Below are 13022 nucleotides of genomic sequence, written 5' to 3'. Positions count from 1 at the left end.
AAAGACCCCATGGTAAACTGTATGGTTATTGAAAATGTGGTTATATTTATTTTTGGAATTTTCCCCCTCTTCCAGATAACTCAGCGCAAATCTGAAGACTTATTTTTAACGCTAAAAATCTGGGCATGGTTAATTCATCAACCTAAAGGATTTGAACTTCTGAGCCCAAGTATGTAACTAGATCTCGAATCGGTCAAGAGGTGACGGAGCAATTAGCTAAAATTTTGCACTTGAAAATCAAATAAACAAACAAATTCAGAACTGTAAAGTGAGCCTCTCAGCGGTTGCTATTAAAACCGTAAAAAAAAAATTAAATATCAAAGTAAGTCACAGTAACAAAAACCCAAACTTTGAAGAATTTTAATTCTTGTTTTTATATATTTTGGTTAAATAAACTTAAATCGACCAGTCAAATGGGGCGTGTCTCGAAAACTGTTTAGAAGAAAAATGTTATTTTCATAACAACTTGTTAATTATCTTGAAACACAATCAATAATAGAACATATGTTACGTGTTTTATTTCTTTCATTTTATTTATAATTAATTCACTGACGTACAAAAGTTTTACGAAGCAATGTAATAAGACACATTCCATTAAATATTTATTTTAATACCGATGTTTGTTTTAGTTAAATATATATTTAGAAATGCATGTAACTTATACTGTTGAATACGTATTGTGAAGTTACCCACTATTCCTCAAATGTGTAGAATATTACTGAGTTTAAGAATCAACAATATATGTTTTACGAAAAAATTAGTGTATTGTTGTCAACTGAAATTTCGAGAACATCACCTAAAGATTATAAGACGTTGTCATCGCAACACGTGGAGAGACAATTTTACATTGTTGGTTTTCTACAGTTAGTATACTGTAAACCTTGGTAGTTATAACTGTGATTAACGCTTATTAATCGGAAAACTACAGATACTTGACCAGGAATGATTACAGTTTTTGAACATTACAAACAGTTTAACTTCAGTGAATTAACTTCGGACATTAGTATTTCTATAAAGGTATTGTATAACTCTAGTGGAAAAACTAGCTATTTGCCCGTTATCTGTGTATCTGTGTATCAACACAGAATTAATTCGCTCATCGTGAACTGACGATAAAAATATTCAGTTCCATACCAGATATAAGACTCGACATTATTTGTAAGTTTGTGAAACTTTTGTATATAAATAACTATTTTTAATAACTGTTACTTTAAGTTGTATTATTGTTTCTATGTACAAATATACATGTGTCAAGAAAGAAAACTGTATCAATTTTGTTGGCAAACATCATAAATTTGATACATCTCTGCATTTAATTAACTTTTAAACACAAATTACAATTTAACTCAATTCAGGCTATTTGAAATCGTAATACGTAACATCATAAATTGGAGACTCGTCCGAGATAAATTATAATCTATAACACTTATAATATATAATTTTTAGAAACAAGATCCACAAGCATAAATCTTTTTCATTGTCATATCAGATGTCAAGTGTGATCTCACAAATTATATAACTGGAAATGTTATTTATTTACTCTTTGACTGAGTTCAACTATTTACTTTTTATACTTAAACTAACTGTTATAAAGGCGCGTGAAGAAGCGTAAGAAACTAGTGAAATTAAAAACAAAAACAGAACACTTTTGATATATAAGTACCTGAACTACTTGCAAGGTTCATGGATGAAACTAATAAGCATTAATGTGCCGAAAATGAAAAATATCACATTGGTAACGTTCATTTTAATTTAACTAAATATTAAAAAAAAACAATATACAGAAGTGTATCTTGAGAATACTAAAATTTAGTGTACCAATTAAGTATCAACGTTTTCTATATCAAAATATTAAGCAACTTGTACTGGGCTTCTATAAAACCCAACGTAGACTTTACATATTTATTACCTCTGTATAAAAAACAGTTTTACTATAGGCGACTTTCACGGTGGTTCAGATAAGTATGTAAAATGATACTAGACATATCAGTACCATTGATGGGAGAAAAAAACCATGATGAACTGCACATCCATCACCTGGTATAGACTCAAGAGCATCATTGTGTGCATGTCTTGCAGAAGAGTTTTTATCTGAGTTTGACATCGCAGATGTAAAACTTTCACTACTTGAAACAGGAAATACTGTCGTATTGTCTGAGCTGTATTTTTCAGATGTTCTTCCTAAGTCGATATTGGTAGTGAAATCCGATTCCGAAATTGTTCTCGTATTAGGATCAGACACCATTGAGATTGTTGATGTTTTTATCTCTTGCATCTCTTCTTCAGTGAACATGGTCAAGTTCAGAGTTGTCATCTTTTTCGTCACAGAAAATTGGACCTCCGTTATTACAAAACCTTTGAGGTAAGCCTACAAATAAGAAAAAAAAAAACATTTGTTAAAGACTTCAGTAATTTTTCACGTAAGGTAGATTTAACGCCTTGCAACCCTTTAAATTATTTAGAACAAAACATACATAAAACAACGTTCAAATGTAACTTTCAAATCCTGTGAACAGAAACAACATTACTGTGAACTTTTGTTTATCACCAATCGTTTTTATTAAAGATATAGTATCTCTGAGACATTTTTTGTGAACAAAAAATCGATTACAAATGATTAGTTGAATATAAACCCACTAAATTTTATGATAACAAATACACGCATTTACTTTTCACTATATGAAAATCGCCCCACCCCCCCGCCAGTAAAGCGGTAAGTCTACCGATTTACAACGCTAAAATCAGAGGTTCGATTCCTCTCGGTGGGCTCAGCACACCATAGCCCGATGTGGCTTTGCTAAAAGAAAACACACACACACTGTATAAAAATTAAATCCTTGCTTTGCCTTACGCAATGCACACAGGACCGTACTCACAAATGGCATAATGGTCCGTGGTTCCGTATATCGGAATTGGATCTACCGTGTCGTATTATTCGTTGGCAGTCCAACGTTTTGAAAAACAGGAATTTTAAAATAAATGTAGAAGGAACATTCTCCGATTATTTTATTCCGGAGGCAGGCCTCCCACAGAGTGGAGTGGTTAGCCCCATCCTATTCATCATGTGTGTTAACAATACGCCTCTAAATGATCCGAATCGCGGATATTAGTCGCTTTTTGCAAACAATGTAGCAGTTTGGAAATATATTCCCACTATATCTGTTGCAGTTACAAATATTCAACCTTAATTTAACAGAATACTGCCAAAAATATCGTATTAAAATAATGTATTTCAGACTCCATTAGTTATTTTCGCAAAATTAACTAAACAAATGATCCACCACGACTGTGTATGACAGACACAAGAAACATCAGGTAAATTCCTAGTTCTAACATATGATACAAAATTGGGTTGAACACATAAATAATATAAAATACAAAGTTTGGCAGCGTACGAATTATGCAGGTGGTCTAACAGGTAAACATAGCAGAGAAACAGCTGAAAACGTAGTAAAAATATATAAAACATACAAACATAGAATATACATCACCAGTTTGGATAAATATGGCACCAAAACAAATTAAAACTAAATTACCAACATTGCAAAACATATTACCTACAACAGCATAAAAAGTACCTAGATCAACTTTCTCAGTATTTATGCACAAATACGTGAACATGGAAAAAGTAACCGATAGACTCTTACATTGTTCGCTGAATCATTTCGCTAAATATTGGCAAAAGAATGATCTATTATGTGAACGCCATCGTTTTTTGTATACACGAGGAAAACAGTCCTATTTTCATATTCAACTAAAATCCACACAAACTCTTACGAATAAAATAGTAGATTTAATGATGTGGTTTGAACTTTCGCGCAAAGCTACACGAGGGCTATCTGCGCTAGCCGTCCCTAATTTAGCAGTGTAAGACTAGAAGGAAGGCAGCTAGTCATCACCACCCACCGCCAACAATGGGGCTACTCTTTTACCAACGAATAATGGGAATGACCGTCACATTATAATGCCCCCAGGGCTGAAAGCGCGAGCATGTTTCGTTTGACGGGAACTCGAACCTGCTACCCTCAGATTACGAATCGAATGCCTTAACCAGCTGGCCATGCTGGACCGTGGATTTAGTGACGCTATTGCACGTTTTTGACTTCCATAGTACACAGTAGTAAACAGTATTTTTTTGTGTGGACGTCCTTCCACCTTAGAAGATACATGTGTGGTGTTGTGTTGTTGACCTATCCTCTCGGTTTCTTGGCTAAGATAGAGCATAATTTGTTATGTTTTTAGCTATTTGTTCATCTTCTTTTTCTTTGTTTTCAGAGTAGATACGAAGGCCTTGACCTTCAATCATTTCTTTTTTCGTGCCTTGAATTTGCTCTAGAACAGTTTCCCACCTATTTTTCGTGCCGTATTGAACTCTGGGTCTGAAGAGTTACATTCTCACTGACATCGTGGATATCTCCCACAAGTACCACACTTACAAGCCATTTTCCTCTTTTCCTGTATTAATGTTGTTTCATCAGTATAAAATCAGCATATTTTTTTACTATATGTCGATATCTTTACTATGTAGATATTTTTACAAAGGCAATCGTCTGTTTTTGTCCAGTCAGGTTTCAGTATAAGTTTTAGCCACTGAACAAACGTTCCAGAATAACTTGAAAAAATAGGTTCTGCAAAATCCTGGGCGTCTGGCTCGTGAAAGCACCGTTAATACAATTACACAGATGGACATGGCCCTGAAAGAGATCACAGTGAAAGCGTGGAACAACTAAACTCTGACCACCATGTAGCAATGAACTCAATATTGAATAACAATTAATCACGTGCTGGAGGAAGGAAGAGGTCTTTCGAACATGACCCTCACAGGTCTACAAGGCCTAAATACCGATACTTGAAATAACAAAAGCGGATGAGAAAGGTGGCACATTTCCACTAAAGAAGATGCAAAATTTAACCCCAGCTAACAGCTGGTATCCATCGTACAATATATTATATTATGTAATATAATATAATATATTATATTATTGTACGATGGATATAACATTATCATGCTTAACACTTTCAATAAGATGTATGTTACACATCTATATATCTAGATTATGCTATGAACAATTGTATATGTTTATTTCATATAGTCATATTTCAGCCATTTGTACGTATAAGTAGTTTATTTCAATAAACGAACATTACGAACTTTTAAAAAACGTGTTTTGAATTTCGTTACTTCTTATAAATGTATTTCAGTCTTACTTCAATAGTATAATTCCCAGGAAGAAGTAGCCTCCAGTATTCACCATTCTTTGTTGTATGGAAGGTCATATCTCGTCCTTTAATTTTTAACCTCGTTTTAGGTAATGTTCTGTTACTTGAATCCACGACCAAACCTCGAACACCTGAGTAGGAGAATAGTCAAGTAAGTTGTTGTAACAAATTAAAGCAGTATTAAGCGGTTTTAACGGCTAAGAGTCAAGATGTATTAATCAATTACGATATTTTAAATTATTTTATGTTATATCGTCTAATGTTTGCAAAAAATAATGAATAGGGGCTTGAGCCTTCCTACTGGATAAAATTCTTAAACTTTGCACACAAAATCATATGCTAGAAAGAGTCACATTTAGGTAGATTGTTTTGTTTTTTGAATTTCGCGCAAAGCTACTCGAGGGCTATCTGTGCTAGCCGTCCATAATTTAGCAGTATAAGACTAGAGGGAAGGCAGTTAGTCATCACCATCCACCGCCAACCTTTGGGCTACTCTTTTACCAACGAATAGTGGGACTGACCGTGACATTATAACGCCCCCACGGCTGAAAGGGGCGAGCATGTTTGGTGCGATTGGGATTCGAACCCACGACCCTCAGATTATGAGTCGAACGCCTTAACCCACCTGGCCATGCCGGGCCATTTAAGTAGCTAAATAACTTTTACAAATCTTACCTATCTTAAAACAATGATAAGTACATTTTCTTTTCTTATTCACTCATTTACCATTATGGCCAGGTGAGTCAAGGCGTTCGACTGGTAATCTGTGGGTCGCGAGTTCAAATCCCGAGTCGCACCACAGATGCTCACCCTTTCAGCCGTGGGGACATTGTAATGTGACGGTAAATTGGTAAGAAAATCGCCCAAGAGTTGGTGGTGGGTAGTGATGACTAGTTCCCTTCCCTTTAGTCTTACACTGCTAAATTACAGACGGCTAGCGCGGATAGCCCTTGGGTAGCTTTGCGAGAAATTCAAAACAAAACAAACTATATGTACGAAAGTAATTTCTTATTTTATATACTGCTATAGTTATTAAGTAGAGTACAATTTTGATTTATTTTACGTGAATTATTTTGTATGTATTTTCTATAATAATGGTGAAATATTATTTAAAATGATAAAAATTCTGTCGTATTTTTGTCAAAAATATAGATGCTCTCTGACAATAATTATTATATCGTTAGGGCTGGATTAATAAAATACAACTTTTATATTAAAACTTATAAATATATATTTTTTGTTTCCCGGTGTAACAACGGTAGGTCTTTGGATTTATAATGCTAAAATCAGGGGTTCCATACTCCCAAGCAGACAGATGTAGCTAGCTCTGTTATAAGAAAACACACACACATATTTTATATTATTATGCTTAACACTTTCAGTAAGATGTACGTTACACATCTATATATCTAGACTATAGTCTATATATTAAGATAAAATTCATCAATTTGATTAAACTTATAAACACTTTCAAGAGTATCTTAAAAATAAAAACTTATCGCTTGTTGTAAATTTTAAAATTTTCATTATACTATTGTCTTATCACGCTACTCATGTAAATAAAGTTTTCTAGTTTAAATAGGACTTGGCTGAACTCAGTAGGCCTTTTCTTTACTCCAAGCACGAATATAGATTAAACCGTTCTAAAGCAAAGTGGTTAGGTGTTCAAGACTAAAAATCAATCACACCAATAGCACCTCATGCATTTCCTTTAAAAATGACCATATAATTTATATGACCAAAAATTATAATTTAATGAAAACAGAGTAATGCAGCTAAAAAAGTTAAATTTAAAATAATTTTAAGAATATGTGAAAAAAATCTCAAATTATAGTATACAGTAGCTTTTAAAATTGTAAATATTTTCATTTGTAACATAAACGTTATGTTACCTTAGAACTACGTTATATTGTCTGTGGCTTATAGAAGTCGTTTTTATATAAATTGGAAATTTTCTATTTTCAAACGCACCTTGTAAAATATAAATTTCCCCCTTTTAGCTCATTTTTCAGTTTTTATTACAACTGATTTGTCATATAAATTATAAAGCTGGTAGTTATGCTGCTCGAGTCAGTCGTAAGGTCAAAAGTCAAGGGCTCAAAACTTTTCATAGTGCAAATGCCATTCCTACTATTCTGTTTGTATTATTTTTGAAAGATTGATATCAGCCATCCCTAACTTTACTTCCTTTTTTGAAATATTTTTCTTCATTTTATATACAAATGTTTCAGTGGTATCTTTCTAAAGACTTGCTGAAAGTGTATTTGACTCCATGATTCCATGTAAACGGTGTTGCCTAGACTGATAACTCATGATGAACGTTAAATATGCTTTTATACAATGTTTTTTTTTGTTTCAAAAGTAGATAAAATCAAAACAGCTGGATTGTTAAATAGTTGTTACTTCTATTTTATCTCATTTCATATCAAGACTATGAGAATGCACCACCTTGATGAGCTGCAGCTAAATACTTGAGTAAAGCTTCTCGATTTTCTTCCCAGAATTTAGGCAATTCTGAAGGTACTGGATATTTGCAGCACGAGAGTTCCACGGTGATCTCCATACAACCAGCGTGAACATAGTTATAATCCTGCATTCCTCCTGGAACAAGGAACATCACTGATTGGATTCTTAATAGTGGTGTAACACAAAAATTTAAAATATTAGATTCAGTACACTCCAAGATAATATTATAGATCATCAAAACTATATGTTAAAACCTGTGCTACCTGCTAATAATTTTATAACCTTCAGCCATTAATTAAGGAAACACGGGATCACCAGCCTGATGTTATTAGAAATATTCATTACAGTGTTTAAATAGCTGAAAGCTTTATACCATAAAATAATCACAATTGAAAGTAAAGTAATGGTGTTTTAAAATGTAATTCTAAGTAATTTTAAAAGGCCTAATAAAAATTAACATAAATTATAACTAATATTAGCAAATCTTGTTTCTTGTAACAACTGGAAGAAAAAATATTGCAAGTTCTTCAAAATATATACTTAATAATTTCCCTGTTTATCATTATTATTATTTGTAGTTTCCAAGGGAAAATAACATTACAGCTTTAATGATAATTAAGTTTAATAACAGTTCATTACAAGGAAAAAAATCGTTATATTATCAAATATGAACATAATCAAAACATTTGTTTAGCCATAAGCTAATCATGTGACATAAAACCTCCCTCTGACCAGACAACTACACAAATGTCTAAATCAGTAACATACCTTATAATTCTAGCTTTGAAATATTAAAGATATTTTTTGTCATTAAGTATAATTACTCATTTTATGATAACTGTAATTGATCAGTAATGCATTTGAATTATTATGTTTTGGTTACTTGTACAATGCCAAATCATAGTTACGAAAAATTGATACACTAAATGTGCTCATTTTTTTTTTCCAAAATTGTGTTCTGTACATATCATATTATTTTATTTATTTTAAGTAGCATGCAGTGTTTAACACAAGAACCAGTACCAATGTAAGAACCAGATAGCATAGGAAATTCTTCAAGTGAAAAGCATTACTCATTTTCATTTATCAGCTGGTTTAGTTGAGTTGGTTCTTCTTTGGTAATGAATTAGTTTGAAAATAAATATTAAGTATATTGCAAAAAAAAGTTATATATTTCTAATTACATTTTCCCTAAGAAACCGCTTTGTGTTGTCTATACTGAATGATCTACAGTGATTACTAGCGTTATGTTTATATGTAAGTACTGCTGAAGAGTATATTTCTCTGTATCTGTAACACTGATTCATTTTACACAGTTATAATATTTAGCTATTTAATGTTTTCTGGTTTTATGGACGTGGATTATGGATTTTGATTGTTCTTCATTCTCCAACTAATTTGGTTCATGCATTGTCTGAATGTATGTACATTGTTTAGCATACGTTTAACCTGTTGAGATTGAGAATCAACTTTTATGTAATTCCACCTTTTAACTCTGGAGTTAATGCTTCTATATACACAGGAATGTTATGAGATTCTTCCATAATACATAGGCTTCATTTAACTGGTATCTAAAAAGTAGTTTTTAAAGAAAAACTCAAAGAATGACATTCTTAATTATATATATATAGGATTCAAATTATAAAAACTTCACATAGTATCGGTTGATATATGTCAGTGTTTGTTTGTTTAGAATTAAGTACAAAGCTACACAATGGGCTATCTGTGCTCTTTCCACCACGGGTATCGAAATCCATTTTTTTGCAGTGTCAGTCTGCAGACATACCGCTGTGCCACAGGGGGGCATATTTTAGTGTGTGTGTAAGATTATATACAATAGCTAACTTCATATCCTAGGAATTAATAGCACAACTGCCCTGAAGTTAAAATATCTGCCAACTTTACGACAGGTCCATTTTCTAAAAGTCGTAGCTTCCCAAAATCAAGTATATTTGAAAGTTTACTCATTCACATAGAATGGTTTCTACATCAACGTGTACAATGGATTACAACTATCTATTGTTTCACCAAAACAAAATAAGAAATTCGTTACTAAAAGTCAAATTTGTTATAAGAAAATTATTACACAACTTAGACATTTTACAGTAATTTTTCTTTCATTTACTAGATGCTTCATAATTATACTGGTCTGAAGATTAGTCTCTGACAACTACTTAATCACAGAAGCTGCCTACGTCAACAGTTTCTACATGCATGAAATTTGCTAACGATATTGTTTAGTGTATACTACCTTCTTGAAATGTCAAATATTAAGTACCTAGAGAAAACTGGGTTATTTTGAGCATATTTACAGAAGAAATAACAGCGTAAAACGCACTATCTCAGAAATAAAAAAGAGAAAGGCTTATATCTAAATGGAGAACAGTATTCTAAATATAGCAGAATTTGTCCCTCGTTGTGTAAGCAGTAATGTTTGTGGACTTATAACACACAAATCCAAAGTTCGATTCTCCGTGGCAAACAAGATGCAGACAACCAATTGTGTACCTTTTACTAAGAAAAGCAGTGATGACAAAACTGACAATTGATAAAAGCTATGAGAAAAATGCTCAAAGCAAGATGGAGAAGACTAGATTGGCTTGTGATGTTGTTATATTATATATACACCCTTGTGCAAATTAATTGAAACAAGATGGAAAATTACGATTTTTTTTCAATTTTTTGCGTTTTTTTGCTGAGAAACCAAAAATTATTCACAAATTAATACATGATATGACTGTCTTTATTTTTCAAAATATCATTAATTCGCTTTGGCATCGAATCCACGAGTTGACTGCAATCTTTACTAATTTTTGGATCGCGGTACCACACCTCAATTATGGCCACAATTAGCTTATCTTTCGTAGTACAGTTTTTCCCCGAAGTCTTTCTTTACAAATTGCCCAAAGATTTTCAATAGGATTTAAGTCCGGAGAGTTGCCAGACCAGTCCAGCACCTTTATTCGCGTTGAAGTCATGAAATTCTTCATAAGTTTCGATGTGTGGCACGGAGCCAGATCTTGCTGAAAAATGCCAGATCCATCTGGAAATCTCTTTTCAATTCTTGAACGCCTCTTCTCTGCAAAACTTCGATGTACTGTGGTCCTCGCATCATACCTTCTATGATATGTAAGCCTCCGGCGCCATAGTAGCTGAGAAAGCCCCAAAACATCTTCGAGGTATGTTTTACGAACTGATTGATGTGAGATTCTCGAAGTTTCTCACCTGGAGATCTGCGAACATGCAGATTTCTTTGACCCTGTGCGAAGAAATGAGTCTCGTCACTGAATAACACCTTCCTCCATTTTTCTTGCGTCCAGTTCTTGTATTTCATTGATACCGTTTTTTCTTCATTGAGTTGGTAAGAAGTTGTTTTTTGACTGGTCTCCTTGCTCTTCTAACGCAATTTCGAATGATGTAATATTCCTCAAACTTTCGTCATATATCCCAAAAAATAGATCGACCGTACTGCAAAACACAGCTAATGACGCCGTGTGTGAAAAAAATGACTATTAAAGGAAATCAGCGGGTTCAGCGAGTCTACACCGGCCGCCATGCTGAAAATATTGTAAAATGACCAGTTGTTTCAATTAATCTGCACAAGGGTGTAGTAGTAACTTTCACTATATATATATATAAACAAAACACTTTACCTTTAACAGCATACCATTCAGCACCATTAGTAACACCATCCGGGAAATCAGGTATCCCCCACCGACACGATAGCCCTTGATGCATGGTGGCGTGGTGAGAGGAGTACAGTAAGGCCAGGTGGTGGAAGAAATCATCGTCTGGAGTAGGGGACTTAATATGTCGTGTAGGCTTGTCTGAAAACCGGTATTTATGATTATATACAATTTCTTTTTCATTTTCCATCCTTTTGAATTAACCCCCCTCCCACACACACAGAAAGAACAATTACAAGAATACCTGAAAGGAAAAATTATATGGCATGCTTTTCTTTCTCTTATCTCTCACATAACTTTATAAGTGATAAATTTACCATTCCTCAAGATGCTTTACTAAGAGTAAGTAAAAACTGATGAAACTGGTAAGAGTTATATTTGAAATAAACATCATAAAAAGTGAACGTTTGACTCACTAATGTTGATTTATACCCTCCTTCAACTTAAGCTGTGACGACACAGGTCTTATGACAACTAAATAATATTTTATAGAAACCGAAAAGGTAACTCAGTAGGTTTATATTGGTATAAAAACTCACCACTGGATCGAATGAAATTCGTAGAACTTACTATTGAATCGGTGACTTATAGGATTATATTTGTAAAGACTTATGCCATATTTGAAAAGCGGCTTTTATAAAACTTGATAACATTTCATTCTATATGTATAATGATTATTTTTTTTGATAGACCATACAAAGCATTTTGCTATAACAGTATACTATAAAAAAATTTCTCTTTAGCCCTAAAACTTGGCTGGCAAACGTTACGATTGAAACTATTTCATATTACACAAAACAGTTTTCAATTAGATAATTAACGTATTTTTTGTTTAGTCGTCTGCGAAACATATATGTTGAAAAACTCCAAAGAGCTTACGTGTATGTTTTTTGGAAGGAGGAAGATTGTCAAATGGATAACTTGCAACTAGAGCTCCTCCGTGTAAATTGGCTGACAACACAAAGGGAATGTCATTTAACCATTTCTTGACGGCCCTTGTTTCTGGTTCTTCCTTTTGTGGGTTTTCTTCAAAGTAATCTGGAAAGTTGCGATTTAGGTCGACGCCATGTAAGTTATTTCTGAAACATAAACAAGAGTAGAAACAACCCTTTAATTCATGAAAAAAAACCTTTTAGATTCAGCTGTACGAGGTAACTATAACCAAATACTAACCTGTCGGAAACTAGAACATACACTCTCTTCTTAGCTATACAACATAAATGTCATTCCTCTGGTGCAAGAAAACATGTTTTCTTCTAAACCTTTCAAGATAAATATAACTATAAATATGTTATACAAACAAAAAGTTTCTCCTTACATTCAGGTGTCAGAGATTTAGGAAGCAAATTAAAAGTATGTGGAGCAAGGTTTATCTGAATAAACGAATAGCGAGAATGCACACCACAAACGCATCCACTGAGGCGGGGTCTTAAGGCCCAGATAGCTCTTCGGTTCTGTATTAAATTTTATGCATTCACCTACTTTTTGTGAGAGTAATTTTCCTAAACTTGGTGCATTCTAACTATAAGACATTAAGAAGTGTGGAATACGCCTCCCACTTCCTACGTCACTGGGTGCTCAGTATAAATGTAACTAAATATTAACCTTTCTGACACAGATCGACACATTCTTCAAAAGTGTGAAAATAAA

General features: G+C 33.3%; 1 protein-coding gene across 4 annotated transcripts in view; it reads right to left on the bottom strand.

The window, feature by feature from the left end:
• Positions 1-1272: 1272 nt before the first annotated feature.
• Positions 1273-13022, bottom strand: part of LOC143239701 (carboxypeptidase D-like) — a 33617-nt gene continuing 21867 nt past the window's right edge. For all 4 annotated transcript variants that reach the window (XM_076481085.1, XM_076481087.1, XM_076481086.1 and 1 more), the window contains 5 exons: positions 12252-12451; positions 11340-11513; positions 7669-7821; positions 5209-5351; positions 1273-2368 (listed from right to left, as the gene is read on the bottom strand). In XM_076481085.1, the coding sequence (XP_076337200.1) occupies positions 1955-2368; positions 5209-5351; positions 7669-7821; positions 11340-11513; positions 12252-12451 (1084 nt within the window). In that variant the 3' untranslated portion in view covers positions 1273-1954. The remainder of the gene's footprint in view (positions 2369-5208; positions 5352-7668; positions 7822-11339; positions 11514-12251; positions 12452-13022) is intronic.

The sequence above is a fragment of the Tachypleus tridentatus genome, chromosome 13, assembly GCF_004210375.1.
Source record: "Tachypleus tridentatus isolate NWPU-2018 chromosome 13, ASM421037v1, whole genome shotgun sequence".
NCBI classification, from domain to species: Eukaryota; Metazoa; Arthropoda; class Merostomata; order Xiphosura; family Limulidae; genus Tachypleus; species Tachypleus tridentatus.
This window is presented reverse-complemented; position numbering and strand designations above follow the sequence as displayed.